General features: G+C 40.2%; 1 protein-coding gene across 3 annotated transcripts in view; it reads left to right on the top strand.

Annotated features, from left to right (window-relative positions):
* The window catches only part of SBNO1 (strawberry notch homolog 1), a 56,733-nt gene extending 35,349 nt beyond the window's left edge, over positions 1 to 21,384 (top strand). For all 3 annotated transcript variants that reach the window (XM_032431312.1, XM_032431313.1, XM_032431311.1), the window contains exons 21-32: positions 938 to 1,073; positions 2,212 to 2,324; positions 2,414 to 2,485; positions 2,956 to 3,055; positions 6,057 to 6,131; positions 6,846 to 6,992; positions 7,078 to 7,172; positions 7,267 to 7,359; positions 11,319 to 11,456; positions 12,077 to 12,153; positions 13,533 to 13,726; positions 14,879 to 21,384. In XM_032431312.1, the coding sequence (XP_032287203.1) occupies positions 938 to 1,073; positions 2,212 to 2,324; positions 2,414 to 2,485; positions 2,956 to 3,055; positions 6,057 to 6,131; positions 6,846 to 6,992; positions 7,078 to 7,172; positions 7,267 to 7,359; positions 11,319 to 11,456; positions 12,077 to 12,153; positions 13,533 to 13,726; positions 14,879 to 15,021 (1,383 nt within the window). In that variant the 3' untranslated portion in view covers positions 15,022 to 21,384. The remainder of the gene's footprint in view (positions 1 to 937; positions 1,074 to 2,211; positions 2,325 to 2,413; positions 2,486 to 2,955; positions 3,056 to 6,056; positions 6,132 to 6,845; positions 6,993 to 7,077; positions 7,173 to 7,266; positions 7,360 to 11,318; positions 11,457 to 12,076; positions 12,154 to 13,532; positions 13,727 to 14,878) is intronic.
* Positions 21,385 to 27,596: the final 6,212 nt, after the last annotated feature.

The following is a 27,596-nucleotide window of genomic DNA, read 5'->3' as shown; positions in this document are numbered from 1 at the left end:
ACCCTGAGATCATGACCTGAGCCGTAGTCAGACCCTTAACCAACTGAGCCACCCAGGAGCCCCCAAAGTTGTCTTTTATAAATATATTTAGTAGCTTGTGTTACATATTTTTTTTAAGATTTATTTATTTACTTTAGAGAATGAGAGTGCGTGCGTGAGAACTGGGGAGGAGGGAGGGGGAGAGAGAATCTCCAGCAGACTTCCCACTGAGCATGGAGCCCAACACTGGGCTTGCTCTCATGACCCAGAGATCATGACCTGAGTCAAAATCAAGAGTTTGGATGCTTAACTGACTGAGCCACCCAGGTGCCCCTCATGTTATATATTTTAAAGATTGTAAGTAGAGGTATTATCAGTTGTGTTACATACTTTGTTTCATGAATTTATGCCCGGGTGCATTACAATTGTATTAGTTGGAATTAGTTTTAGCTGTTAAGTGACAGGAAATTAAAAATCGTATTGACTTAAAGGAGGTAGAAGATAATTTCTTCCATGTACAAGTTTGAGTAGGTAAACCAGTGCTGTTATGGCTCTTTGAAGATAATGCTACTTCTGTCTTATTCCTTTAACGTGTGAGGCTCCATTTTCAAGTTACCTATTTCAGATTCAGTCATTATACCTCTATATTTCATGTAGCAGAGAAGAGGAAAGAAGAGAAGGACACGTCCTTGACTTTTAAGGACATTTCTTAAATGTTCATACCATCTACACCCTACTGGAGTATGCCCACAATTAGCTGCAGGGGAAAGTGAGAAATGTAGTCTTGATTCTTAGCAGCCATGTACCTGCCTAAACTTGGGGGGGGGGGGCTATAATTTAGGAAGAAGGGGAGAATAGGTATTGGTGGGCCACTAGTACTCTTAAGAACTTTATTTAGGGTACTTGCCTACTTGTCTTTGTGCGGAGGTGATCATTTTCCCCCTTATATTTGATACAGAATATTGCTATTATCTCAGAAGCTGCCAGCTCGGGTATTTCATTACAAGCAGATCGGAGAGCTAAAAATCAAAGGCGAAGAGTTCATATGACTTTGGAATTACCCTGGAGTGCTGATAGAGCAATTCAGCAATTTGGTAAGTTCCTACATTGAATTTCACTTAATAGATAGCTAGGAGTCATTGGGGAAATGTGTACACATCAAAACCTATATTTAATGTCAGATATCTTAAAACATGACGTAGATTTTGGAGCTGTTTGTGTATTACATATAAAACTATAGAATACATGAATACATTTCTTACCTGTTTTAAGAAATGTAAAAGATCTTTGTTGGATTTCTTGGGGTTTCTGGCATTATATCTCAGAACAGGGTTCCTCGGGAGTATCTTTGTTATCGATCTTCAGGATGTATGTGGTCTTTGTCAGAGCACCTGCCACCTCATGTCCTCGGTGGCTTTACTGAGGGCATATTGCTCTTCCCTTGCCTTACATGTTCATGTCCCTGTGACCTGATAATTTAAAAGAACAATTTTTGGGGCTCCTGGGCAGCTCAGTCAGTTTAGCATCCGACTCTTGATTTTGGCTCAGGTCATGATCTCTGGGTCATGGGATTGAGCCCTGTGTCGGCCTCTGTGCTCATCAGGGAGTCCAGTTGAGATTCTTTTCCTCTGCCTGTCTTCCCCCTCCCCAGACCGTGTGTGCATTCTCTCTCTAAAATAAAATTAAAAAAAAAAAAAAAAAAAAAAAATTTTTTTTTTTTTTTTTTTGAAGAATCCAGAGCAGCTGTGCTTCAGCACCATTGTGGTTAACCCAAGTGGGGCAGAAGTAATAATATGTTTATCATTGAACAGTTCTGTGGCAGTTTCTGTTCTTTTGTAAGGAGGAGAATTGTTCTGAATATGGATGTTGTTCAAGTCAGTTTTTTTTATTTTGTACCTTTGGGGGAGTTACAGTAATTGTTATTTTTTTAAGATTTTACCTATTTATTTGACACAGAGCGAGCATGAGTGGGGAGGAGGGGGGATAGGGAGGGGCAGGCCTCCCCACTGAGCAGGGAGCCTGATGTGGGACTCGATCCTAGGACCCTGGGATCATGACCTGAGCCAAAGGCAGCCGGGTAACCGACTGAGCCACCCAGGCATCCAGTAATTGTTACATTCTTTAATTTTTCCTCTTACGGGTTTCTGAATACCATCTTAGTGTTAAGATGCTAGGAATAGATCTCAGAATACTCTGTATCTGGTGAACACAGTATTTTTAATGTCTTTACAGGACGAACTCATAGATCAAACCAAGTTACTGCTCCCGAGTATGTGTTTCTGATTTCTGAATTGGCAGGGGAACAAAGATTTGCTTCTATTGTTGCTAAAAGACTTGAGAGCTTGGTAAGTTCTTGGGTTGTGTAGTTGTATGTAAAAGATGGTGAATACAACCTGTCTTCTTTGCTTTGATTGGAAATTTTATGTCTTGATAGGGAGCGCTTACACATGGTGACAGAAGAGCAACAGAATCTAGAGATCTGAGCAGGTTCAATTTTGATAATAAGGTACGTTCAGCTTTCAGTATCTCTGGTATTTTTTGGTAAGTGTGTGGTGTCTGTGGTGAACAAAAAGAGAAAGTGGTTATTGCTTAAAACTTAAAACTGCCTCTTCTTATGGTTTCACTGTAAAATGATAGCGTCCTGTAAGATTTTCACATATCCGATCTTTGGTGGTCAACTCTGCAGTATAATCCTATTTTCATTCCTGTTAGAAAATAGGAATATAATAAATACTTGTGAATGAATCAAGTGTGAATTTCCAGAAATGAAATTATTTACTGGATATCTGTTGTGTGCGTAGGTGTGAACTAGGCACTAGGCCGTATAGTATATAATATATATATAAAAAGATAATTGAGTCCTGCTACTTTTGAATCTTTGGTACCATAATAGTATTTATAGTGTTCAGTTGGTCATGTGATTGAAATGTATCCAAATGCTGACTAGTTAAATTTTTTTGTTTTTTTTTATTGCAGTATGGAAGAAATGCTTTAGAAATTGTCATGAAATCCATTGTCAACCTAGATTCTCCTATGGTATCACCACCTCCAGACTACCCTGGAGAATTCTTTAAAGGTAACTTTTAAAAATAATCACAGAAGAGGAAAATGAGTACAAAGTAGGCACTAAAACCTTTTTTTTTTTTTAATTAACATATAATGTATTACTTGTTTCAGGGGTACAGGTCTGTGATTCATCAGTCTTACACAATTCACAGCGCTCTCACCATAGCACATACCCTCCCCAATGTCCATCAGCCAGCCACCCCATCCCTCCCACCCCCCACCACTCCAGCAACCCTCAGTTATGGTTTGTCTCCCTCTCTGGTTTTGTCTTGTTTCATTTTTCCCTCCCTTCCCCTGTGATCGTCTTGTCTTGTTTCTCAAATTCCACCTATCAGTGAGATCATGTGATAATTGTCTTTCTCTGATTGACTTATTTTGCTTAGCATAATACCCTCTAGTTCACCCAGATCATTGGAAATAGCAAGATTTCATTTTTTGATGGCTGCATAATATTTCATTGTATATATGTACCACATCTTATTCATCCATTCATCTGTTGATGGACATCTAGGCCTTTTCCATAGTTTGACTATTGTGGACATTGCTGCTATAAACATTGGGGTGCATGTGCCCCTTCGGATCACTACATTTGTATCTTTGGGGTAAATACCCAGTAGTGCAATTGCTGGGTCGTAGGGTAGCTCTATTTTCAACATTTTGAGGAACCTCCATACTGTTTTCCAGAGTGGCTGCACCAGCTTGCATTCCCACCAACAGTGTAGGAGGGTTCCCCTTTCTCCGCATCCCTGCCAACATCTGTCGTTTCCTGACTTGTTAATTTTAGCCATTCTGACTGGTGTGAGGTGGTATCTCATTGAGGTTTTGTTTTGTATTTCCCTGATGCCGAGTGATGTTGAGCACTTTTTCATGTGTCTGTTGGCCATTTGGATGGCGTCTTTGCAGAAATGTCTGTTCATGTCTTCTGCCCATTTCTTGATTAGATTATTTGTTCTTTGGGTGTTGAGTTTGATAGGTTCTTTATAGATTCTGGATAAAATGTCTTCTGACATGTGCTTTTGTTTTTCATTTTCTTTGGACATAAACTGTATAAAAATTTAGAAATTAAAGTTTAATAGATACCTAAGTTGGCCTCTTATAATCAGTAGATTATTAAATTTCATTCATGTGAAGTATTTTGTGCTCTTGACAGTTTATTGCATGTTAGTACTAGATTAGTAGAAGAAAGTGGTTTTGTTAGATTAATTTAAAATCACTATGCCAGTTCTTAAAATTTAATTTTAAAGTACCGACGTAAGTAGTCTGTGGAGGTTGGCATAGGGTGTAGATAAAACAAAATTGGCTGTGTATTCACAGTTAAAACTGTGTGATGGATACGTGTATATGGTTCATAGAATGTTCTCTTTACATTTGTATGTTTTTGGAAATTTCCATATTAAAGAAAAGTCCAGCATATGCTATAGAAACTCTTTGACCTATCTCTCAAATTGGTAGAATATATTTTGCCCATAAATGTAAGTAGTCTAGATGGTTTTGAGTTTTGATCATTTATTTTATAATTCAGGAAGCTATGAAAATATTTTGGAAAATACGTAGATGTAAGATACTTGAAATATTATCATTGTAGAGTTAGGACTTTCACTAGAAAGTCCTTTCCAATTGGAAACCAGTATTTAGTATTGGTACAAGCCACATTGACATACTGATGGCATTAACAAAGCAAAAAAAACCAATAAAGACTTTTTTTTCTTTTTCTTCCCTTTCCTTTCCTCTCTGCTTTTCTTTTGTTGTTGTTGTTTTTGTTGTTTTTAAAATGACTCCGTTTACTTGTAATTTTAAAATTACATGTTAATTGAAGCACCTGACTGGCTCAGTTGGCAGAGCATGTGACTCTCGATCTCAGAGGTGTGAGTTCAAGCCCCATGTTGGGTTTTGTAGAGATTACTTAGAAATAAAATCTTTAAGAAAAATAAATTATGAGTCACTTACTGTAAGTAATGAAAAAAAAAGTAATAAAGAGTCTGTGTTCTCCCCTTAATCCCCACCTTCCATTCTCACCTGCTGAGGTCACAATGTTGACAATCTGAACCAGGGGCAGCCTGCCACATCTTTTCTCCATGTTTGTTTAAACACAGCTTTTCTTTTAAATGTTGCTAATATTACTTTAATATTACTTACAGTGTACTTTTCTCATTTCATACCTCCTAGACAGACACCTCTTACAACCCAGTACCTATAACACTAACATTTTTTTTAACAGTTGCATAATATTCTGCAGCTGGCTTATACAATAGTTTCTTTTTTTAATCATTCCCTTATTGGTATTCAGGTGGTTTTCAATTTTTTGCACCATCACAAACAGTGCTGAAATTATACGGCTATCCTATATAGATTTTCCCCCATAAGATTGGTTTCCAAAAGGAGAATTTTTGGTTACACAGTTGTCACCTGCAGAATCTAAACAGTTTTGTGCATGTAGCAGAGTATTAGCTGATTTATTAAATTTGTAAATAGGATATGATAATGCTTCCTTTTCTGTTGCCCTTTTCTCTTAACGCCCTTATTCTGTAAGTCTGGGTTGGAACGTATTAAAGAGCCCCATAAACTGCCTTCTCAGTAACAATTCAGAACATGTTAACTGTTACACATGTTGCTTATCTTTTGCAGCACCTTGTCTATACTGATAATGTGTGGGAGGGAAACAAGATTAATAGCTTATTTACACAGTTATTTAATCAGCTAGTCTATATGTTCAAAATTGTTTATATTCTGTAGGTGACAACTGTATAGAGAGAATACAGTATGAAGTTTGAGTACTGTAGGATTTCGGAGTGCCTAAAACACCTTTGGACTGTGTGTTCCATTTAATTCAGCTAATAGAAACTGAAAAATACCTTATGCTGTGTTTTAATGCTAGAACTTGTGTTCTAGTTTGGGGTTCCTGGGTGACTCAGTCGGTTAAGCATCTGAAAAAAGAACTTGATCTAGTTTGATTAGTCGGATAATAGCTCATTGAATTATTTGGGTTATAAGGTTTTTTAATTTTCTGACAGATGTTCGACAAGGACTGATAGGAGTTGGCCTGATAAATGTAGAAGATCGTTCAGGAATTCTTACTCTAGATAAAGGTAAGAGTATGAGTTTTGTATATAGACGTAAGACATAACCATTGCTGTATCATTACAGACCATTTTCTTTATGCTTTTGTCAACTTGAAGGGGAAGCTTCAAGTTTGTAGTTCTCAATCCCTCCTTCTTGAGGGCTCATAAAGCACTCTCGGTGGTTTTTGCTACCGTGGTTATTCAAAAGAGATTAAACCTTTATTCTGTCTGCAAAGCAGCAATTCTCAACCCAAGTTGCATATATGATCAGCTTTGCTTTTAAAAAATACCGAAGCCAGTGCTGAGGCTTAGACTTTGGTAATTTCCCATGTTTCCGAAGCTTCTAATTTTGTATCCAAAGTTGAGCTTCACAGACTTACAGCACTTAGACCTTTTTACAAGTCAAGATTTCATGTTGGAGAACAAACATTCTCATGTGCTAAATTGTGTTTGTACTTTCAGTAAGTGAAGTTTGACAGTGCACAAATTGAATAAGGCAACCATCTTTGGAGCATGTATTGGTCGTGCTAATTGCCAGAGGTAGAAATGGTCAAATTATAGCTCTGTTCTGGGAGCAGTACAAGGTTGTGGGTGTGAGGGAAGACCGTGGTGGAGGAAGTGAGACTTGGTCTAGGCTTAGATGAATAAATGTTTTTTGTTTTTTATTTTAGTTCCAGGGGCAAGTGGATTTTAATTGCTATTTGAATGCATTAAATCTTTCATATAATCTTGTTCTTACAGATTATAACAACATAGGAAAATTCTTAAATAGAATTTTGGGCATGGAAGTACATCAGCAGAACGCATTATTTCAGTATTTTGCAGACACACTTACAGCAGTTGTTCAAAATGCCAAAAAAAATGGAAGATATGATATGGGAATTTTAGGTAAGTGGAGAAATTTTGAAAATGTCCTGTGTATTCCTAATAATGTGTTCTTTTTCCATTTATATGTTGCTTTTTCTTGTTCAAGATCTTGGTTCTGGAGATGAAAAAGTGAGGAAAAGTGATGTTAAGAAGTTTTTGACTCCAGGATATTCCACTTCTGGTCACGTAGAGTTATACACTGTAAGTTTGGGAAACGTGCACGTGTAGGCGTAACCACCTGTCATTGGCACTCACAGAAATGAGTGTAATTTAAGTTGTATTATTTCTTTTACAGATTAGTGTGGAGAGGGGAATGTCTTGGGAGGAAGCTACCAAGATTTGGGCTGAGCTGACAGGACCAGATGATGGCTTTTACTTGTCGTTGCAAGTAAGACTCGTCTCCTTGCCATGTTAACTGTTCAGATATATAATGCATTGTTGTTGTCAGCAGTGCAATTATCTATCTACTTTGTGCCGGTTTTCCAATTGTTTAGGTTTTCTCTGTTTTGATAACTTGTCATTGTAACTGGGTTTGTCCTTTTATAGACACTTTCATGTAATGTATTTTGAGGGGTGTTATTGGGTGTGAGTTTTGAATTATTACACATTCTTAGTTAATTGGACCCCTTTGTTTCATGGTGCAGTGATCTTCTCTAGGCCTACATAAAGGATGGCATTCATATTTAGTTCTGTAGGCCTTTAGTAAGTTTTCTATCTGAAAGATTCATTTTTTTAGTTAGTGTAAATAATTCCTTAGTATTTGTGGGTAGAGCTAAAGAGGGAAGTGTAAATATGTATGTGTGTATATACCCATACATTTACATACAGGCATACGCACGTCCACAAATGCATGCATGCATATATGTAATCATCCATAGTCATGGTACAGTATCTTGAATTTTCCTGTTAAAAGACTATGGGATTTTTATGTCACCTCTTTTCTGATATTTATCTGTGTGCCTTTTCTTCTACAGTAATAATCTTTATTCTCCATGGCACACAGGATGATAAAAGATTACTGATACTATACCCCAATATTCCCTGAAAATAATTTTGTGAAAAAAGCGTAAGCTTTTTATTTTTTTGCTTTCCCGCATTCTCTCATTTCATTAAAACATAGTTGTGCTATTTCTGCATTGTCAGAATATGGCACTTCGAAAGTATGCTTTTCTTTTAATACTTAATCTTAGCTCTAAAGGTAATTAATTTAAATTTAATGCTCACTTCTCACTAGTTACTATCTCTAGTCGTTTTGTTTCAAGACTATTCTGCAGTAGAATCCTCAAGTTCTTGGAAGCATTACTCCCTGAGTTAGTTTGTTTTTAGATTTATCTGAGAGAGCGCGTGTGCATGCCTGCTTGTAGGGGGAGAGGGAGAGAGAGAATCTCAAGCAGACTCCATGCTGAGCAGGGAGCCTGACATGGGGCTCGATCCCAGGACCCTGAGATCATGACTTGAGTGAGCCGAAGTCAGACGCCTAACTGACTAAGCCACCCAGGTGCTGCACCAGTGCTTCATTTTTATGGCTGAACAATGTTCCATTGTATGTATATACCACATTTTTTTATTTGCCAAATTTGTGGAGAGACCCAACTGTAAACGAAGACCAGGTTCAAGATGTAACTGCATAAAAGAGACCATATATGGTGATGCCAGAGACAGTGTGAGACCATAAATAAGCTATTTAGAGCAGGTGTCCCCAAACTTCTTCTATAAAGGGTCAGATAGTAAATACTTCAGGTTTTGTAGGCTATGTATAGTTTCTGCTATTCTTTCTTATTGTTTTTTTCTTCCTTTTCCCCTCCCTCCCTCTCTTCCTTCCACTGTTTTTAAACTTAGGAGCCTCAGGGCCCAGTTTGGTCGCACTCCTGATTTTACTGGTCCTTGATCCAAGAGCAAAGCTCTCAAACTGAACCTGGCTCCTGATTAAGTTATTTTGTTTTTTTTGAAAATCTTATTGAGGGGAGCCTGGGTGGCTCATTAGATTGAGTGTCTCACTCTTGATTTCAGCTCAGATCATGATTGCAGGGCTTCGCGCTTAGTGCAGAGTCCACTTGAGATTCTCTTCCTCACTCCCTTTGCCCCTCCCCCGGCTCACGAGTGCCCAGTTGCGCGCGCGCTCGCTCTCTCTCTAAAATAAGTAAATTAAAATCTTTCAAATAAAAGAAAATCTTACTGAGACATTTGTAGATTCACATGAGGTTATGAGAAGTGATGGAGAAGTTCCTTGTACACCAGTTTCACCAATGGTAACATTTTACAAAACTGTAACATAATATCAAAACCAGCATTATATCACTATTACATAATTCACCAGATTTTATTCAGATTTCTCCCTTAGATGGGATTTTGATTGGTGCAGATTAGGATCTTGGTTATTGGTTTTTCATTCCAAATTATTGCCAGAATTTACACACTGGTAGATTTTGCTGATCCTCATCTTCGAGTGAAAGGATGTGGTAATACTGGTCCTTTGTTATTTCCTGCATGGCAGCAGGTGATTGGATGTGAGGAGAGGCAGCCTTAGAAGGGGCATCATTCCAGGAAGGTGCAGCTGTTTGTCAGACATGCTTTACAATGTTTACCATGTGTTAACATTAGGAAAACCATGTCAGAATTACTTTTATTTCCACTGTGGTGTGATGATTTATTTTGTAATTACACTGAACTAACTTGACACTGTAAAGACAGTTTGCACTGTTACATGCTTTAAACACTGTCCTCTAAGTACTCTAATACTTCTATTGAATGTTTCACATCAACTGATAAAACATGTAAAATGTAATTTTTACCTTAACCATTGTTTTATAGACTTTGTGGTAATTATATAAATAATGTTTAGATCATTTGAACAAGTAAACGATAAAGGGTTTTTAATATCCATGAAGAGAAAAGTAAAATATTAAGTTTTTTTCTTTTATCAGTGTAAGAACTATCTTAATATCAAAAGTAGCTCAGTGAGCAATTTGTTTTGTAGAGGAGCTGGCAGTTTCTTTACTTTGAAACTTTTCTTTTTCCTTCAATTTTCCTCCAGAGATACTGCTTAGAAATTATTCACCATTCTTAGAGGAGATACTAATTTTTCTAATCTTAATTTTCCTTTAGTTTAATGGGCCTTTTAATAACTCCTTCCTCTTAACATTTCTGCCATAAGTCCAACTTTTTTTTTTTTTTTTTTTTTTTTTTTAAAGATTTTATTTATTTATTTGAGACAGAGAGAATGAGAGAGAGAGAGCACATGAGAGGGGGGAGGGTCAGAGGGAGAAGCAGGCTCCTTGCTGAGCAGGGAGCCCGATGTGGGACTCGATCCAGGGACTCCAGGATCATGACCTGAGCCGAAGGCAGTCGCTTAACCAACTGAGCCACCCAGGCGCCCCATAAGTCCAACTTTTTTAAAAAATTAAAAATATATGTAAGTTACATCGTTTGTCTGATGCATCCATTTCTTCCACTTCTGCGTACATATTTATGTATTGTTTGCTCAACATTTTGGCTTTTTCCTGTCACAGCTTTACTGTTTACAAATCATGTGACCTCTCACTTCACTCTTAATGGCAACCCTAGGGAGAGACAACCCTGATGGATTAGTAGATGAATGCAGGGAACCATGGGTGATGAAAATTGTTGTCTTGGAGGTTATGTTTCATTGTAACTTCAAGTAGAGGAAGTTTTTTTTTTTTAATTCCTTTTTTTTTTTTTTTTTTTTTTTTAAGATTTTATTTATTTGTCAGAGAAAGCACAAGCAGGGGGAGTAGCAGGCAGAGAGAGAAGCAGCTCCCAACTGAGCAGGGAGCCCGATTCGGGACTCAATCCCAAGACCCTGGGATCATAACCTGAGCCGAAGGCAGATGCTTAACCGACTGAGCCACCCAGGCATCCCGAGAGGAACATTTTTTAACAACGTTTTATTATGAAAAATTTTAAACATAGAGTAGAGGTAAAAGGATTTTCCTCTAAAGAGCCTGCCCTACTACCTAGACTCCTCCCTCATGGATGTCTGAGGCAAGAACATGGACTAGAACAAGTCCGTGTTCAAAATTGTCTCCACTGGACATTTGTGCTTTAAAGCTTTATTCAAAACAATCTTCTAAGGAGTATCTTGACCCTCAGCATATGTGTTCAGCATACCTCACAATTAGGATCCCAGAACTTTCATTTGGGTGGGGCCTTGTGAAACTCAGGGAGATGAGCAACTGCCGTCCTCCCCCACAGTTAGAGATTCATGTGCTTACTCGGCATTACAGTCTTTCAAAGGATTGCATTTGCTAATATGGTACAAACAACAAGTTTATCTTAAAGTGTACAGCACAAATCTTTATACTTTCTCGCTTTTTTTTTTTTAAATAGATAAGGAACAACAAGAAAACTGCCATCTTAGTTAAAGAAGTGAACCCTAAAAAGAAGCTTTTCTTAGTTTATAGACCAAATACTGGGAAACAGCTCAAATTAGAAATTTATGCTGATCTAAAAAAGAAATATAAGAAGGTATTTTTTTCATTTGTACATTATACTATTTATGAATACTTTTTTAATAATAATATATTGAAACTGTTTAGGAGAGCTATGTATCTATATTTAAAGTTATTTTGTCAATTTTTCCTATTTGATTACTGGAAAACTGTTTTCAGAAAACATGTTGTCAAGTGTTGTTATATTAAAATCCCAGTCTTAATGTTATCAACCATTAAGAAAATTGTACGACGATTATTTGAAACAGCTTGTGTTGTCAAAAAAGGAAACTTCCAGTGCTAACTACAGAAATTAGAACCGCCATATTTATACTTTGCAATGATTCGTAGTAAAACAGTGAATGACTAAGTTTTTTTCTAACATTACTGTTGATTTTTAGTATTACCTTATATTACTGTTCTTCCTAGCCAGTTTCACTTGTAAACAATTATAATTAAACTAGCTATTTGAAACATTTATTATGTAGGAAGTAGCTAATGGCAGGACTTTATGAATGGCATGCAAATGCAGGCAGTAGCAAGGGCCAGATTGTCCGTATCGAGATGACTATAAGTTGGCTTTAGAGACCATAAGAAGGCAACCAGTTTGTTTAAAACAGTACTGTTTCAATGGAATTTTTTGTCTTATTTTCACAGGTAGTCTCAGATGATGCCCTGATCCACTGGTTAGATCAGTATAATTCATCTGCAGATACTTGTACTCATGCTTATTGGTTAGTATTTTCATGTTTCTCACCATATTTTCCAAAATGTAATCAAGATTTAATTTAAAAGCACCTTCGCTCTTTAGCTGTCTAAGTCTACAAACAGATTACTGTTAGGTGTCATTCCTTCTATCAGAAATACTTGTTGTATGTCTGTGGACCACACACTCTCTAGGTGTCCCCTCTGTTCTTCACTAATGCTTTGTTACTTCTGACCAACTGTTGTCCGGCAGTATGGACTTGACTGTCATTTTTCTTGTTAAGACTTCCTTTTTCTCCCTCCTTCTCTTTTTCCTTCCCTTCCTTTATTTTCTTTTTCCTTTCTTTTTTAAAAACTTTACTGGTGTCCCAAATCAGTTTCATTTTTAAGGCTAGGGAACTTGTAGGAAACTAAGAGTTGCTGACAGCACCAGAAAATGTGTTGTTGAGCCTGGAAAGTGATCCTGGTGTGCTACTAGGTTGGCTGGAGGGGTGTTCTTTCAAGTCACTGTGTAATAAATACTTCTTACAATGTTCATTTCAGGGCCTTGTATGGGATATTTTAATACACTGCAGATCATAGGTCTCACTGTTTTCTTACCCATTAAATAGTCAATAGGATATCCAGCCTACTTTATGAAAAGGAATATAGGATATACATGAATTTAGCTAGGTGGTTTTTAGACACATGTAGGTAGATAAATTTGATATGAGCAGTGTTTTGTTTTCATTTTGAGAGCATATTAGTGCTTTTGGAAATTAGGAAAAGCTTTCAAGATAAAATATTTTTAAAGTTACAAAAGTCCTCTCTAAAACATTTGCTTTGAGTATTAGCAAGAAAGGTGCCCAGTACTATGTATTCTCTTGAATTATTATTTGAAAGATAACTTTATTGATGAATTATGTAAATTTAACCATAAACCATGTCTTCCTGTTTTACAGTTTTTAAAAAATTTACTGGTTTCATTATTTTGGTTTGCTGAAGCCTTTCCTAGTTACATGATTTAGAATATATTGGTTGTTTAATAATTTTTAGAGGTAACTGACAAAATTATTTGATAAACTAGCATCAATATAGTAAATGAATGGATGTTAAAATGACAGACCTTTTAAATGGATATCAAAACCAGTAAGTCAACCCTTTTACAAGGAGTCAGGACTCAGAAATTTTATTTTCTAAAATAAACCTTAGAAACCTAAAAAATCAGCAGTGATACCTTAAATTGGAAAGGATAATCCAATATGCCAAAAGATGTTATTTATGAAACTGTCAGTAAAGAAAGGCAGATCGTGCCAGGACATTTTCCACTTGAAACATAGGTAGACTTTGTAAGCCTTTTGTGTGTGTTTGTGTGCACATGCATGTGTGTATGTATATACATATATATTTTCCCCCCTATCTGTCCTAGGCGTGGCAACTGCAAAAAAGCCAGCTTGGGATTAGTTTGTGAAATAGGTCTTCGTTGCCGCACATATTACGTATTATGTGGCTCTGTTCTGAGTGTCTGGACAAAAGTTGAAGGTGTTCTGGCATCTGTCAGTGGCACAAATGTGAAGATGCAGATAGTTCGGCTAAGAACAGAGGATGGACAACGGATTGTAGGTGAGTCTAATTTTGGGGGGTTGAGCTGTTGGAAAAAATCAGATCCTTTTTTTAATTTTGATTCTTACATTTTAAAATCTCAGTATCTATTGCAGTAGTGGAATAGAGCTTGATTTATATGTTCTTAAAAGGTTGAATGGAAGTTAAGCCTTTGAATGGGCATTGTTGATTCTGGCTTAAGTTATGATGTGGTCATTTATTTTATGCTGCTCTCAGTTGTTCCTGCTCCCCTTCCTCACTGGTGTAAAGACTAAGCCCAGCCTCTTGCCGAGGAGTCCCTGACGTCTACTGTTTTACATTCACTGAGCCAAATCGAGACTGAAACTAAAGTTACTGTGCAGAGAGGCCGGCTTGGAGTTGTGCAGAGAGCATGGGCAGAGCGGGCCAGCTGTGCCCGCCATTCACTCACTGACAGGCTTCACAGGGATCCCTGCTGCTTCATGTTTGTTTCATTTGCCACAACCTTCCATTTTTATCATGGGTTGCAGATGGGCAGTCTGTGGGCCAGAGTCTGTGAACATTTTTTTGACCCTCAAATATTTTCAGTTATTGCAAGTTTGGATTTGAATTAGTTTCCACCATTTAAAAGTCAAAAGCCTGGTTTTTCATTTTCTCAAAAGGTGCGCACACGCACACACCACATACACGCACCAGCTTATGTGAAATATTGAGCCCCTGTTCCCAGATGAGAGGAGTTAAAGTTCCTTTACCCAGGACATGTACTTTCCACAGTTTACTAACATCTGTACTGTGCCCACTTGGAAGTTGGCTGCTTCAGTCAGTATTTGAATTTGCAGCCACTATCCTGTAGTCTTTTGCTACATTAGTACTTGCCAAAGAAGGTTGTGTTTACGTGCATTTGTGGAGCTACAAAGATAGTAGATAGAGAGAGACTATACTTGACCTTCTAGTCCACCACCAGGAAGGTGGTGTTGCCGTAGACGTGCATATGCTTAGGTATTTGTGGGTAACGCTGCCGAGGAATTGGATTACTTCTGAAGGGGCCAGTTCAGTTACTGGGTATTCATTTAGTTTTTGTGTGGCGTTTTCTTCGTTACACTTAATACTATGCTTCATTTGGAATGTGCTGTGAAGCTGTAAAATACAGCTCTCCTGGATGCAGCCTTCCTAAATTCTTGTTTCTAATTGCAGGTTTGATCATTCCTGCAAATTGTGTGTCTCCTCTTGTAAATCTCCTGTCAACTTCAGACCAGTCTCAACAGCTTGCGGTCCAACAGAAACAGCTCTGGCAGCTGCGTCACCCACAGAGCATCGCCAACTTGAGCAACGCATAAGAACAGACAGGTTTCGACATGGATGTATCTGAAATGCTGTTGAAGCATATCATTTGCATAAAAATCAGGGACAGTTTCCAAAGAATTATAATTTTTTTTCAGTTGTGCTCTCTCTAGTTAATTTTTTTGGGAATAAGGACAAACCTGGAATAGATAGCAAAACTGAAAATCAGCAGTGCCGATGGTGGTACATATGTCTTTCCTTCGCTTTTCCCATGGTACTTCCCATATGCTTTTACTTTGGGTGAGCAGAGGGATATGTGCGCGTGCGTGTGTGTCTGTTTGTTTGTGAGTTTGTTAAAGGCTACAAACCACAATTGGTTTAAAAATGCTTGGAACTTCCCAAACTGGCTTTACTTTTATGTTATACAGTGCTCAGGGTTAACGCAGTACATCCATGCAATTGCTGTGGGAGTTATCCCCAGATGCATGTGTTTTGAGTCTATAAATATAGAAAATATATATTGGTTTCTTTTTCCAACTTATTAAACAATAGGTTTATTAAAGCATGAAATGAAAGGTTGCATATCATGCATTCAGGTTTTTTTCTAGTTTTTGTTCTGACAGTGCATGTCTTTGAAAGCATGTGTAAACAAGATTAAAACGAGTCAAGTAACGGAGAGAAACTTTGTAGATGTACAGCATTGGTTATTGCATTTTTATAGTGTTTATACCTGGGTATTGCTTCTCACCCTGCAAATCCCACCCCCAGGCCCATTCTCCCTGCCCCAAGTTTCTTGTCAAGGTAATGAGTACATAACATTTTTTTTGTGGTAAAACTCTTAAAAAGTTAATTTTAATGTATTAGTAGTATTCCTAATGTGTGCTGCAGAAATGGCTACAAGCCTGCTTTTCTTAAAATTACATTTTCCTTAACTTAAAGATAGTTTTAGAAGTACAAATTGGCTTCCATCTTGCAAACAATCTTTTTTTTTACTTCATTATCTTAATTTGTCACTCATAAAAAAGGAAACCGTACTTGAGCTGTAAACTAGACAATGAGGAGACACTTGAGGCTTCTGCTGTATGTTTATTTCTTGTTGTTATTGTTGTTACCCAGTAACTTGAATATTGTTTAATGTGTTGTAAGACATTGTAGAGTTTATCTCAAGCTGTTAAAAATGGTAATGTACAAATGTGAATAGACACTTATCTATAATATGGGTAAGTTTTGTTTCGCCTATAATAGATGTTTATAAAAACAAGTGAGGGGACAATTGGTTTTTTTGTTTCCTTTTGTTTTCCTCCCCCCCCCCCCCTTTTTTTGCTTGCACAGGTTGCACTATTGAAAAATTGAGATTGTATAAACCTGGTCAAAAGCTACAAGATACCACAGTCTTGTAGATGTCTAATAAAAAGTTATTATACTAACCAGAAGTGGACTCGTGTTTAGGTCCTCACCACTTTCAGAAGCAGTCTGTGACGGGGATTCTGCAGAACTTGTGTGTTGCTCAGCATTCCAGGTAGCCTTCTGTTTGGGCTTCTATTGGGCTCGCCCTCAAAATTGAGATGGTATTGAGGAAGGGGTGAAATGATAGTACTTTTGAATGTTGCTCAAGTTGAATTGTTCTCTTTTGTTACTTTTTAAACTTCTAGCAGAACCAGGTGGGATGGATGTTCAGTGATGGAAAGCTAGGGCTTTCATCTTCCTGTGTTTCTTTAAGCCTGAGTTTGCTTATGTCAAGTTTACCATAAGTTTCCTTTAGATTTATTTATTCTTAATACCTAGGAGAACACATTGACAGTAATTTCTGTTCTTTGGCATGTTTTGCCAAGTGGATGCAACTTTTATCCTCAGTCTAGGCTTTCTATCTCAGGCAGTGATCCATCTGAATATCAACCAGTGTTCCTTGTTAGGGCCACTAGACCCAGCTGGCAGCCAAGAGCAGATTGTCCCACCTGCAGCAAAACTTCTCAGTTAATTCCTGTCTTTTTAAACCGGTAGTCTGCTCAGTGTCCATCAACACGCTAAAGTGAAATAGAATTGGGGAAGGGAACCCTAACAGACCTGTTCCCCTCAGTGAAACAAAATGGCAGGGTTAGGGAAGACAGATTCTCATAGGCTCTTGGCCCAACTTCCTCTTTTGTGTGGGGGGTATCTTTTTTTGCAGGGTATGCTTACTTCCAAGCAGCATCAGTACGAGAATTCTGTAGCATGCAGTTGGTTGACGCCCGTAATTCTTGATGTAATGTTTGCTCTTTTGAACAGCTATCTTGATGCAAAGGGCATGTGTATGTACTGTTCTTTGAGGAATAGCTTTGTTTTGCTTTTAAAAATAAGGTCCAGAAATAAGGCCTCTGAAAAGTCTCCGAGGAGACCTCAAAAAGGCGACCAATGTAAATGGAGGGGGATTTGAGGTGCCACATGCCCCTGCCCCTCATGCCCGTCATGGCGTGGAGTGTGTTGAGCACCAAGAGTCTGCTGCTCATCCCCCTCTCTGGAGGTTGAACATAGGACCTTTACACTGTGCCCTTGTCTAAGTCAGCACGTTCAGGTTGGCCGGCAGGGGAAAACCCCCGATTCAAGGTCCTCCTCTGTCAAAAACTCAAGTCTTAACAACAGCTAACTTCTGTAAAACAGGTCCATGTATTTCAGGATCTGAATGCCACGTCTGACCCCAGGGCCTTGTTGAACCCGATGTGAGTCCATTTGGCCCCTGCAATGCCTTTCCTCCCTTTTTAGCAATATGGCTCTGAGCACAGAAGATTTGATTGTAAATCATGTTCGTGTTTTCAGAGTTTACAGTGTCAGTTGTGCTGAAAACCACTTTCTGAGTCCAGAGCTGCTCAGATGGTATCTTGGGGGTAATTCATGTTCCCCGAGTTTAGCAATCTCCACACCACAAGGTCTCTATCTGCAGTTCAGTGGGATTATCCAGATATATAGGCATCAGTGATGGTGTATTCCTCAAAGTATTAACGGAGTATTTCTTTAAACACAACTTGATCAAAAAGTAAATATCTTAAGCAATTTTCCCTTTTTGCTGCTATATTGCAGATAGACTCTTCAATATCTTTTCTTTACATCTGTATATAAGTTAGCAAGAACTTGCATCCAAAGCAATGTACTAGTGTGTGTTTGTGTACATATATTTATTCCAGTCCAATTAATTAGCACTTCAGAAAATTTTTTTGGCTGCAACAGGAACCCTTTTCATTTTAGTGTGCTTCATCTGTAAAGGTAAAAGTTCTAGATTACCAAGCTCCGGGGGACTGTAACATCTTAGAGGTTTTGTGTCTGCAGCCCCTGGGGCATTCATTTGCTAGCCTCCATGTGATGCTATTAGAACTCCTAATAGGCACGACCAGAAAGGGCACCAGGACAGCATTTACAGTTGTATAATGCGAGCCTTTTCCCCCACCCCCTCTACTTCCCAATTTAGCACGAAGGCAAAAAGCAGTAGATTACAAATGATTGGTGCATCTCAGTTTATGAAAGTAGGAGCAGAGAAAAAGGATTTTCCCTTTTGGTCCTTTTCTTGATAAGATATTAAGAGGAAGGTCCATGTCTACGATCTCTTACTTTAAAAACGTACCTGAGTGATACTTGGTAGTTTCTGAGAATAGTGCTACGTGAGAGTCGCTGTTAGGCTGGGATCCAGTTAGCCGGACGTTGGGTTAGGTCAGGCATCCCAATGGCAAAGGCAGCCACTGTGATGATGGGCATCACATCGCACCCCTGTGTCTGGGCTCGCCCTGGCTAAGCACATACCCACACACAGGGCTGTGCACACTTCGTTGCTGGAGTACGGCAGGCAGTTCATGTCGTGGCTGCAGCTGCGAGCAGAAACGGTTTCTGAAAGTTCTTCGTGGCATGCCAATTATCGAATACAGATGCAGTGTCTTTTAAGGGCATGTAAGTGAAGGAAACACATCTAGATACCCGCAACTCAAGCTAGCTAGTAGTTTTTTTCTGAGTACTTGAGGTGAAATCCAAGACCCACCTTCTTATTTTAGGCTGTACTTATATATATGTACATAAATGTGTATATATAGAAATGCTGAGTTCTTTTGAATTCTGAATGTAAATATTTCTTGTAAATTGGGACCCCACCCACTTGTTTTTCCCTTTCCCTCTTCCCTTCAATCCTATTTATTCTTTTCTTGACTTCCCATATGGGGCATCTTACAATTTTTTTTATACAAAAGTATGGAAAACTTCTTAGTTGAATTTGTTCATATATTTTAGAATTCAGTTTTGCATCTTTACTATAGAATTCCTATGTCTATTTTGTGTTAATATTTTTCAACATGCCTGATTGTGTTTGCATTTTTATTACAAATTTTTACTGTGTGCAATGCATTGTATTGGGGGGAATGTACTTGAGTGCAATTTCTGATACTGTCATTATATGACTAGTTATGCTCATTTATGTTGCTCTTTGGAAGCTATAGTGAGCCTGATGTTTTCACATAAAAAAAATGTCCTCCCGAGACTTCCTTTAAGCTCCTCTAACTTCTTCAGTGCATTTGGGATCCAATGTACCTCTTCAGTAACCCGACTTGCTCCTACCCTTACAGTTTTTCAGGCCTGTACCAAAGTTTTCATCTGTGTGGCTCTCCAGCTGAGAAGAAAATCTTGCAGATCTGAACAGTAATTGATGGCCTGCTGCTGACTGCAACGTTTCTGTGTTTTTTAAAGAAGTCAGGCCTATACTTTTAACCTGCAAATAAGAAATCAGAAATTTTCTTTGCAGTGAGCACAGGTAATCTGCTTCTGCTCTCACCTGTTAAGGATTTTAATAGCGGATGGGGAGACTGGCCCGGTACATGTGGGTCTCCATAAAGAATGTACTTTAAGGAACAGTTGTCCTCCCAGAGAGAGCAACACAACTGCTCTGGAGGCTTCCACGAGCCTTCAGTTCATGGGTTGATTCTGTGCTGAGGATAGAAGAGGCAGTTAACTCTGGGTGGACTGGCCAGCAGGCTCCCCTGCGCCTCTCTCACCACTAGTATACTCCTGGGAGTTGCCCTTGACTGGATGGAGCAGCCAGAAACCTCATTGCTGAGCTGGATTAAGGCATTCTTGATAATGAGTGTTGCCAGTAGGGAAGACCCAGGGGTGGCTCATGAAAACGGTGGTAATTATCTGCTGGGAGGCAGACATTGGGTTTTTCTACTTAAAAATTTTGCACTTTGAAGAAAATGTTCCTCCATGACTTTTAGGAGGGCTTGCCGTGAGCATTTCTTGGGCCTTTCACTCATGTACATGTTTCATTTACCTATCGAACTTGCTAGACTTGTTGAAAATTTACAAGTTGTCTGCATGTAGATAAGCCTTCGGAACCTAGCAGATCTTAAATTAGGGCCTGTCGGAGATGCGCTCCAGTGGGAGTCCCGGCTCAGACCCAGCGTGCCCACTCCCTGCCTCTGGTGCCCGAGGAGTGGTGAGCGGGGCGGTGTGCAGCCGCTGTCCCGGGCACTGCAGTGGCGGGACAGCTCAGAGCGCCTGCCAGCGTGAGCCCAGCAAGGGACGCAGCCTGGCCAAGTCGGGTCTTCTGCTTCTCGAAGTTCAGGCCTCCCCCGGGTCTGACGGTCAATCCGCAGGCCGGTGAGAACGCCCCGTTCTTCCACCTCCCCACCCCTAGGGCCTTCCTTGCTATGACAGCATATGTAGCACTGAAGAGGATAAAGAAGCTCTGAGCCTTCTTTCCGACCCCACATCAGGGGCAGAGAGCTTGTTTCCACGTAGCACATTGTAGTCTCACCGCCATTAGGGAGAAAAACCATCCTGTTCGTGGTTTATACGGAATTTGCAAACTACTGATCATTATTTTTCAATAACCACTTGTATCTACCATCAACCATGAGAGGTGGGAAGAGGTATGCTGTATCTCTGCAATAAAACTTCTGCCAGGTTCTACCTCTGCTGAGCAAAGGATACTTTTATACTAAGTAGGCATAGATCTTCCTCCTTTACTGATCTGACTTGGTGCATCTCGAGACAACGTGTGATGGAATCCAAAGACAATTTGAAACTAAGGTGGATGTAAACTCTTGGTTGTTTTTATTTGGTTCTCTTTTTTTATATCTCCCTTTTTATATTGCTCCTCTGTCTTGAATGTCCGTTAGTGTATGAAGGGTACGCACTGTTCGATGATACTGCACTGCTTCATTCAGCCTTCCACGGTTAATCCAGTACCAAGTGTCCAGAAGCGATTGTTCCAACCATTTTGATATGTAACTTTAAAAATTGGGTCTCATGCAATAAACATGTGTTGGCTGCATTTAGCGAGGTTTACCCTTGCAAGTAAAAAACGATCAACCATGAAGCATAACAAACTCTGTATTTAGTTTTTTGTTGTCGTGTTTTTTGTTTTTTTCTTTTTTCTTTTTTTTTGTAAGATTCTTAAATAAATTAAACTGGCTAATATGGCTTTTCTCTGTTTGTGTTTTCTTTCTCTGGGTCCTGAGCTCCCGTCTGAGCTGTATCTATGTCACCATCTTCGCCTAGAGAGCTTTCATTTTGGGGGCTTGGACTTTCTTAATGTTGGCATTTTATTTAGAATGAATTAGAGAAGACTTCTCGGTGTGGCTAGGATGGAACCCAGCACTCTTCAGAGCAGAAAAGGTACACCCTGCCACACGTGGGCACAGCTCAGTAGGTCTGGGCAGAGGTCCTGCCACGGCTTCTGAGACTTACCTCACGGAGTCTTTCCCGAAAGATGCCACAGAACAGAAGGGTGGCCACAAGTATTAGAAGGCTTGGGGGCACAAGGCTCCTTCTTTAAAGTCATTCCTGGTGTTGAGCAACCGCCCAGTCTGTGAGTCCCAAAATTTGAGCTCTGCTTAGGAAAAAACAAACTAGTGTAGAGAACTGTCGGCATATTGTGCGCCTACTCTGTGCCGGCCCCTGTGGAGCACTTGCCGTATTCCTTTCTGTGGCTTTCAGTCCTCCTGTAGGTTTCAGAGGAAGTCACTTTGCTCAGAAGCCATGAAAGGTGTTTCTCATCTTTGTGGGATTTGTGCCTGTATTAAGGGTTTTATAAGTAACTGTTGTGCGTCTAGCGTTGGGTCACATGCTGGGTACTTACTCATGTCAAGACCGTAAATGAGCCAAGCAGATGGGATTCTTGTGGTTATGGGAGTTAAGAAAACATCAGGAATGCTAGTGCCTGAGCCTAGGAGGTGACTGCACATGGCGTTGAGGAAGCTGGAGTGGATGGAGGAGGGAGTGGAGCAGTCTTAGGCTACTATTGAGCTCTGGGGCTCCTTGACAGAGAAATAAGGTTGGCCAGGAAGTCCAGTTAGCTCCTTGCCCTGGCCTTGGGAAGCAGAGAACAGGGAAAGAGGGGAAGAGAAGACACCACAGAAAGAAGATCAGTTACCTCCCCTGTAAGGTTTGCGTACCCTCACTCTTAACTTTACAGATGAGGAGACGAGCACAGTTCTGGGAACCAGCACGGGGTGGGGTTCTGTCCAGCCTAGGTGTCCTGGGCCAGGAGTTAGCACTGCTGTCCTGGAGAAAGGCAGAGGGAAGGGGTGTGGGGAGGGAGGGATGGGGATGCATGGATGGTTTTTTTTTTTTTTTAAAGATTTTATTTATTTGACAGAGCACAAGCAGAGGAAGGGGGTGCAGAGGAAGAAGCAGGCTCCCGGCTGAGCAGGAAGCCCGATGCAGGACTCGATCCCAGGACCCTGGGATCATGACCTGAGCCAAAGGTAGCCGCTTAACTGACTGAGCCACCCAGGTGTCCTGCATTTTGTTTTTGTTTTTAATGTTTGGAATATGGCTTGTTTGTTAGTCTTTGTGTGGTTTGAAATGCTTAAGAGAATCATAATTTGTAGCTTGGAATTCTTAAGGGAATTTAATCAAATTTGTAAATGGTATTAATGTTTAAGGGAATTTAATCTGTCAAATACATGAGATAATTGAGTATTAATTGAACAAGTGAAAGGGAGTGTTTTACATTTTAACCAAAGTTTTTATTTTAATTTTTTTAAAGGGATAGCATCGTTTTTTGTTTTTTGGGTTTTTTTTTTTTTTTCCAGATTTTATTTGTCAGAGAGCACAAGCGGGGTGGGGGGGAGCAGCAGGCAGAGAGAGAAGCAGGCTCCCCATTGAGCAAGGAACCTGATGTAGGATTCAATCCCAGAACCGTGAGATCATGACCTGAGCCGAAGGCAGACACTTCACTGAGCCACCCAGGCATCCCTTAACCAAAAAAAAAAATTTTTTTAAAGATTTTATTTATTTGACAGCGAGAGAGGGAACACAAGCAGGGGGAGTGGGAGAGGGAGAAGCAGGCTTCCCGCCGAGCAGAGAGCCCGATGTGGGGCTTGATCCCAGGACCCTGGGATCATGACCTGAGCCGAAGGCAGACGCCTAACGACTGAGCCACCCAGGTGCCCGCCTTAACCAAAATTAAAAAAAAATATATTTGTAAGTTGAGGGGCACCTGGCTGGCTTTGGTAGAGTGTGTGACTCTTGATCTCAGGGTTGTAGGTTCGAGCCCCATGTTGGGTGGAAAGGTTACTTAAAAAATAAAAATCCTTAAAAAAAATATGTGTAAGTTGAGCTTGAAGACTGCAAGGAAACAGGATTTTAAATGTATAACCTTATTAAGTTAGGGTATTCATCTGAGTAAGAGATTAAGAGACCTGACCTTCATTGAGCACCTCCACCATCCCCAAGTGTTTGGTTCCAGTTTGCTTTGACCGTGTTCCCCTTCCTGTTTTATCTGCACTCAAGTCTGCTTTTCGCCTCACCGTGTGCCCCTTGGGCCTCTACACTATTGACATTTGGGCCAGACCCTTCCTTGCAGGGTGCTGTCCTGTTCGTTGTAGGATGTTTAGTGGCATCCCTGGTCTCTACCCACTAGATGCCAGCAGTACACACTGCTCCTCACACCCAACCGCACCATACCCCCGCCTCGGGGTGTGACAACCCAAAATGTCTCCAGACATTGCCAAATGTCCTCTGAGTGGCAAAATCACTGGTCCCTTGGTTAAGAACTACTCTCCTTGGCAAATTAGTCATAAGGAAGTGAAAAGTTGGTGTCTACAATGGGTGTGTGTGTGTGTGCCCGTGCGCGAGTTTGTGTTTTACAGAGGACGAGGTCCGTGAACAAGGGCCTTGAGATATGGAAAATACAAATGCTTAACTGGCTGGGGGTTTGGAGTATGTACAGTACAATTTCCATAAGTATGAATATTTAACAGCTAGTCATTTGAGAGCATGATGTAAAGAAGCCATCTGTGGAGGCCTTTATGGAGAGAAAGGAGGCTAAAAGAAATGTGCAAAATGATTATTTTTAGAGTCCAATTCTCGGCATGTTGGCTTCATCCTCTGAAAGCTGCCCACTCTGGGCATCAAGTGCATTATTGGGTTAGGAGAGGCAAGTGCCTTGCTGTTGGCTCCAAATCACCAAATCATTATCATTTAAGAATCACCACAAAGTATCATGCAAAGGTGGGATGACAGGGTGGGTGCTAAATTAGTCTGGAACACTTCTTATGTTTGTGATTAGCTCTTTGCTTGAATAACACCACCTGACTGAAGTCAATAAGTAGATGAGAACATAGAGCAAACACTGTTTCCATTCCTACCACTTGGTCCCCCGTTCCTGTTCCACCATTTCAAGGTGGTCAGCCTTGCCAGTTTCTTCAGTATTCCTTCTTAGGGAACTCTAGAGGGTAATTTTTTTTTTTTTTTAGTAACAACAACAACAACAACAAAATGCTCTAGCTTCTGTTGTTTACCTTTGGTTCCAGGCAAGATTAGCTTTCAACAAAGATTGATGTGCAAGCCCTTTATTACTAGAGAAATCCAAACTAGAATAAATTCTAATTGTAGGAAATTAAGAAATTTAGCAGCATGAACCCTTAGTAGAAAGTGGAGTGTTTTGTGAAGATGCCCACTGGTTAGAGCAGTAAGACTCTCCTGGAATTCCCCCCATTTTCCCCTCGAGTCCAAGATCAAGATAAATTATACATTTCTCTCAATTCCTGCATTAATACTGGGTTTTTGTTTAGCTTTGTGTTTCCACAGCTTATTTTTTGCATGTGTTTCTTGTTCAGAGGTATTGATACGAAAATAAGTTCATTATATCCTTGAATGCATGTCCCATTTTTTGGTGTTCTACCCATAGGGAGTCAAGCTTAAGAAACAAACTTCTGTGGTCTAAAACAGGGATTGGCAAACTCTGGTCCACAGGTCAAAACCAGTGCATCACCTGCTTTTGAGTGCCCCTGCAAGCTAAGAAAATTTTTTTTACATTCTTAAATGGTTGGGAAAAAAAGATTATTTTGTAACATGCGAACATTACGTGAAATTCAAATTTCAGTGCTCATAAATAAAGTTTTATTGGCACTCGGTCATGCCATTCCTTTTATGTATTGTGTGAGGCTGCTTTAGCACTAAATGGCAGAGATGCATCGTTAAGAGACTATGTGGCCAAACTATGGCAAAGCCCAAAAAGTTTGTTATCTGACCCTTTATAGGAAAAGCTCGCTGGCTCCTGGCCTACAAACAGGAGTAATGGCAGAAACATAACTGAAAATTAATAAATTTAAGAATAGACCTCTGATCAAAACCCAACTTGATATAAAATCAAGTATGATTTTGTTGTCCTGAGAGGACATAAACCACATTAGAGTCGCTAACTGTGATAAGCTAATCATGACACTGCAACCCACAGCTTTGCTGGTCAGACTGTTGGGTTTGACCACCTACTTAACTAGTTTCTTAGGTCAATGATCTCCAGACTTTTTTTTGGTCACATATTTAAATTTTTTTTTTCTGGAGTGCCTGGGTGGCTTAGTTGTTAAGCGTCCCAACTCTTGATTTCGACTCAGGTCATGATATCAGAGTTGTTAGGTGCAGTCCCATGTCAGGCTCCACGCTGGGTGTGTACATGCTTAAGATTCTCTCTCCCCGTCTCCCTGCCCTCCTCTCTCCCTCTCAAACCTCTACTGCTGTTTATTAGGTTATTTGTAAGTTCTGTGTGTGCTTCTGTTTCAATGTGTACACAGTAAATCCCACGTAAATAGAATTTCTAATATTTCCCTAGTCCAGTGAGTCCCCCTGTGGCACCTGGAGCAGGTACACCCCACTTTGAGCAGATTGCCCCAGAATGTTGTCCAGTGATGGAAATGTCTCCAACAGGATGCAAAGGCCTTTCTGGGCTGATGAAAATTATAGAAAATGGCCCGTGCTTTGTCTCTGCCTTTTTAGGATGTTAGCATTTCCAGGATTCTTAGAGCTCTGTCGCATCAAACCTCCCTAATCTTACAGATGAGACTAAGGCCCAGGGGGGTTAAACAAGCTACCTGAGACTTAAGGAGAAGTAGAAGGTGGATGCGGAGCTAAAACTTTGTCTCCTGATCTATGCTAAGCTCTTTCACTGGGCTCCCTGGTCTCCTTGGTTCATCTGCTGTGCTCCCTGGCATGCCCATCTGTGAAATGCCCGTTAAACTAATAAGGAACCATTCTAGATCATTCTAAAACCACTCATTAAAAGGTGCTTATTTGAGGTGCCTGCGTGGGTCAGTCGGTTGAGAGTCCCAACTCTTGATTTAGGCTCACGTCGCAATCTCAGGGTCCTGGCATCCAGCCTCCCGTTGGGCTCCACACTCAACGGGGAGTCTGCTTGGGGATTCTCTCTCTCTCTCCCTTTCCCTCTGCCCCTCCTCTTGCGCTCTCTCTGTCTCTCAAATAAGTAAATAAATCTTAAAGGAAAAAAAAAAAGGTGCTTGTTTGAGTTGCATCACAGGCATGTTTTTAGTGGAACCACTAGGAATGTTTGTTCCCCTTTTCGGGGTTTTAACTCAGGCACAGAGGGAAGAGGAGAGGGGGGAAATCCAGATCCTTTTAGAAGCCTGTTGTAGTGGGTTGAATGGACATAAAAGATATGTCCACCTGGAATCATTAAATGTGACCTTTTTTTGTGGGGGGGAGAATCTTTGCAGATGTAATTAGTTTAAGAATCTCGAGATGAGATCATCCTGCAATGACAAGTGTTCTTAGAAGGGGAGAAGATAAGTGGGAAGGCCATATGAAGACAGGCTTAGCGTGATGTGGCCACAAGCCAAGAGACACCTGGAGCTGCCAGCCTCTGAGAGCGCGAAGGATTCTTCCCTAGAGCCTTGGAGGGAGCATGGCCCTCCCTGCAAGCACCTTGATTTCGGGTTTCTGGCCTCCAGAGCTGTGAGACAATGCATTTCTGTTGTTTCAAGCTGACAAATTCCTGGCAATTTGTTATGGCAGCCCGAGGACACTAACACATGTGCTATGGGAAGTGAGCTGGGAGCAGGAAGGAGGGTACGAACTGATCTCGCTTTGTCCCATTTCTAGGACCACACTGAAGCCATTTATGAAATGCTCAGTGTGCCTGACTAGAACATTCAAGGATGCAGTTCTTTTTTTCGGGAAGCTCAGACTCATGAAGGAGACAGACCTGATTAAATGCAATAATAGCAGGCATTGACAGAGGGCAGCCAGCCAGGGAAGACTTCTCAGAGATGGGGAGAGTTGAGCTGGACTTGATGGATGAGCAGGAGTTTGCCAACCAGAATATAAGGGCAACTTCCTTCCTTCCTTCCTTCCTTCCTTCCTTCCTTCCTTCCTTCCTTCC

This window comes from Phoca vitulina, unplaced genomic scaffold, assembly GCF_004348235.1.
Source record: "Phoca vitulina isolate PV1807 unplaced genomic scaffold, GSC_HSeal_1.0 scaffold46, whole genome shotgun sequence".
Classification (NCBI taxonomy): Eukaryota; Metazoa; Chordata; class Mammalia; order Carnivora; family Phocidae; genus Phoca; species Phoca vitulina.
This window is presented reverse-complemented; position numbering and strand designations above follow the sequence as displayed.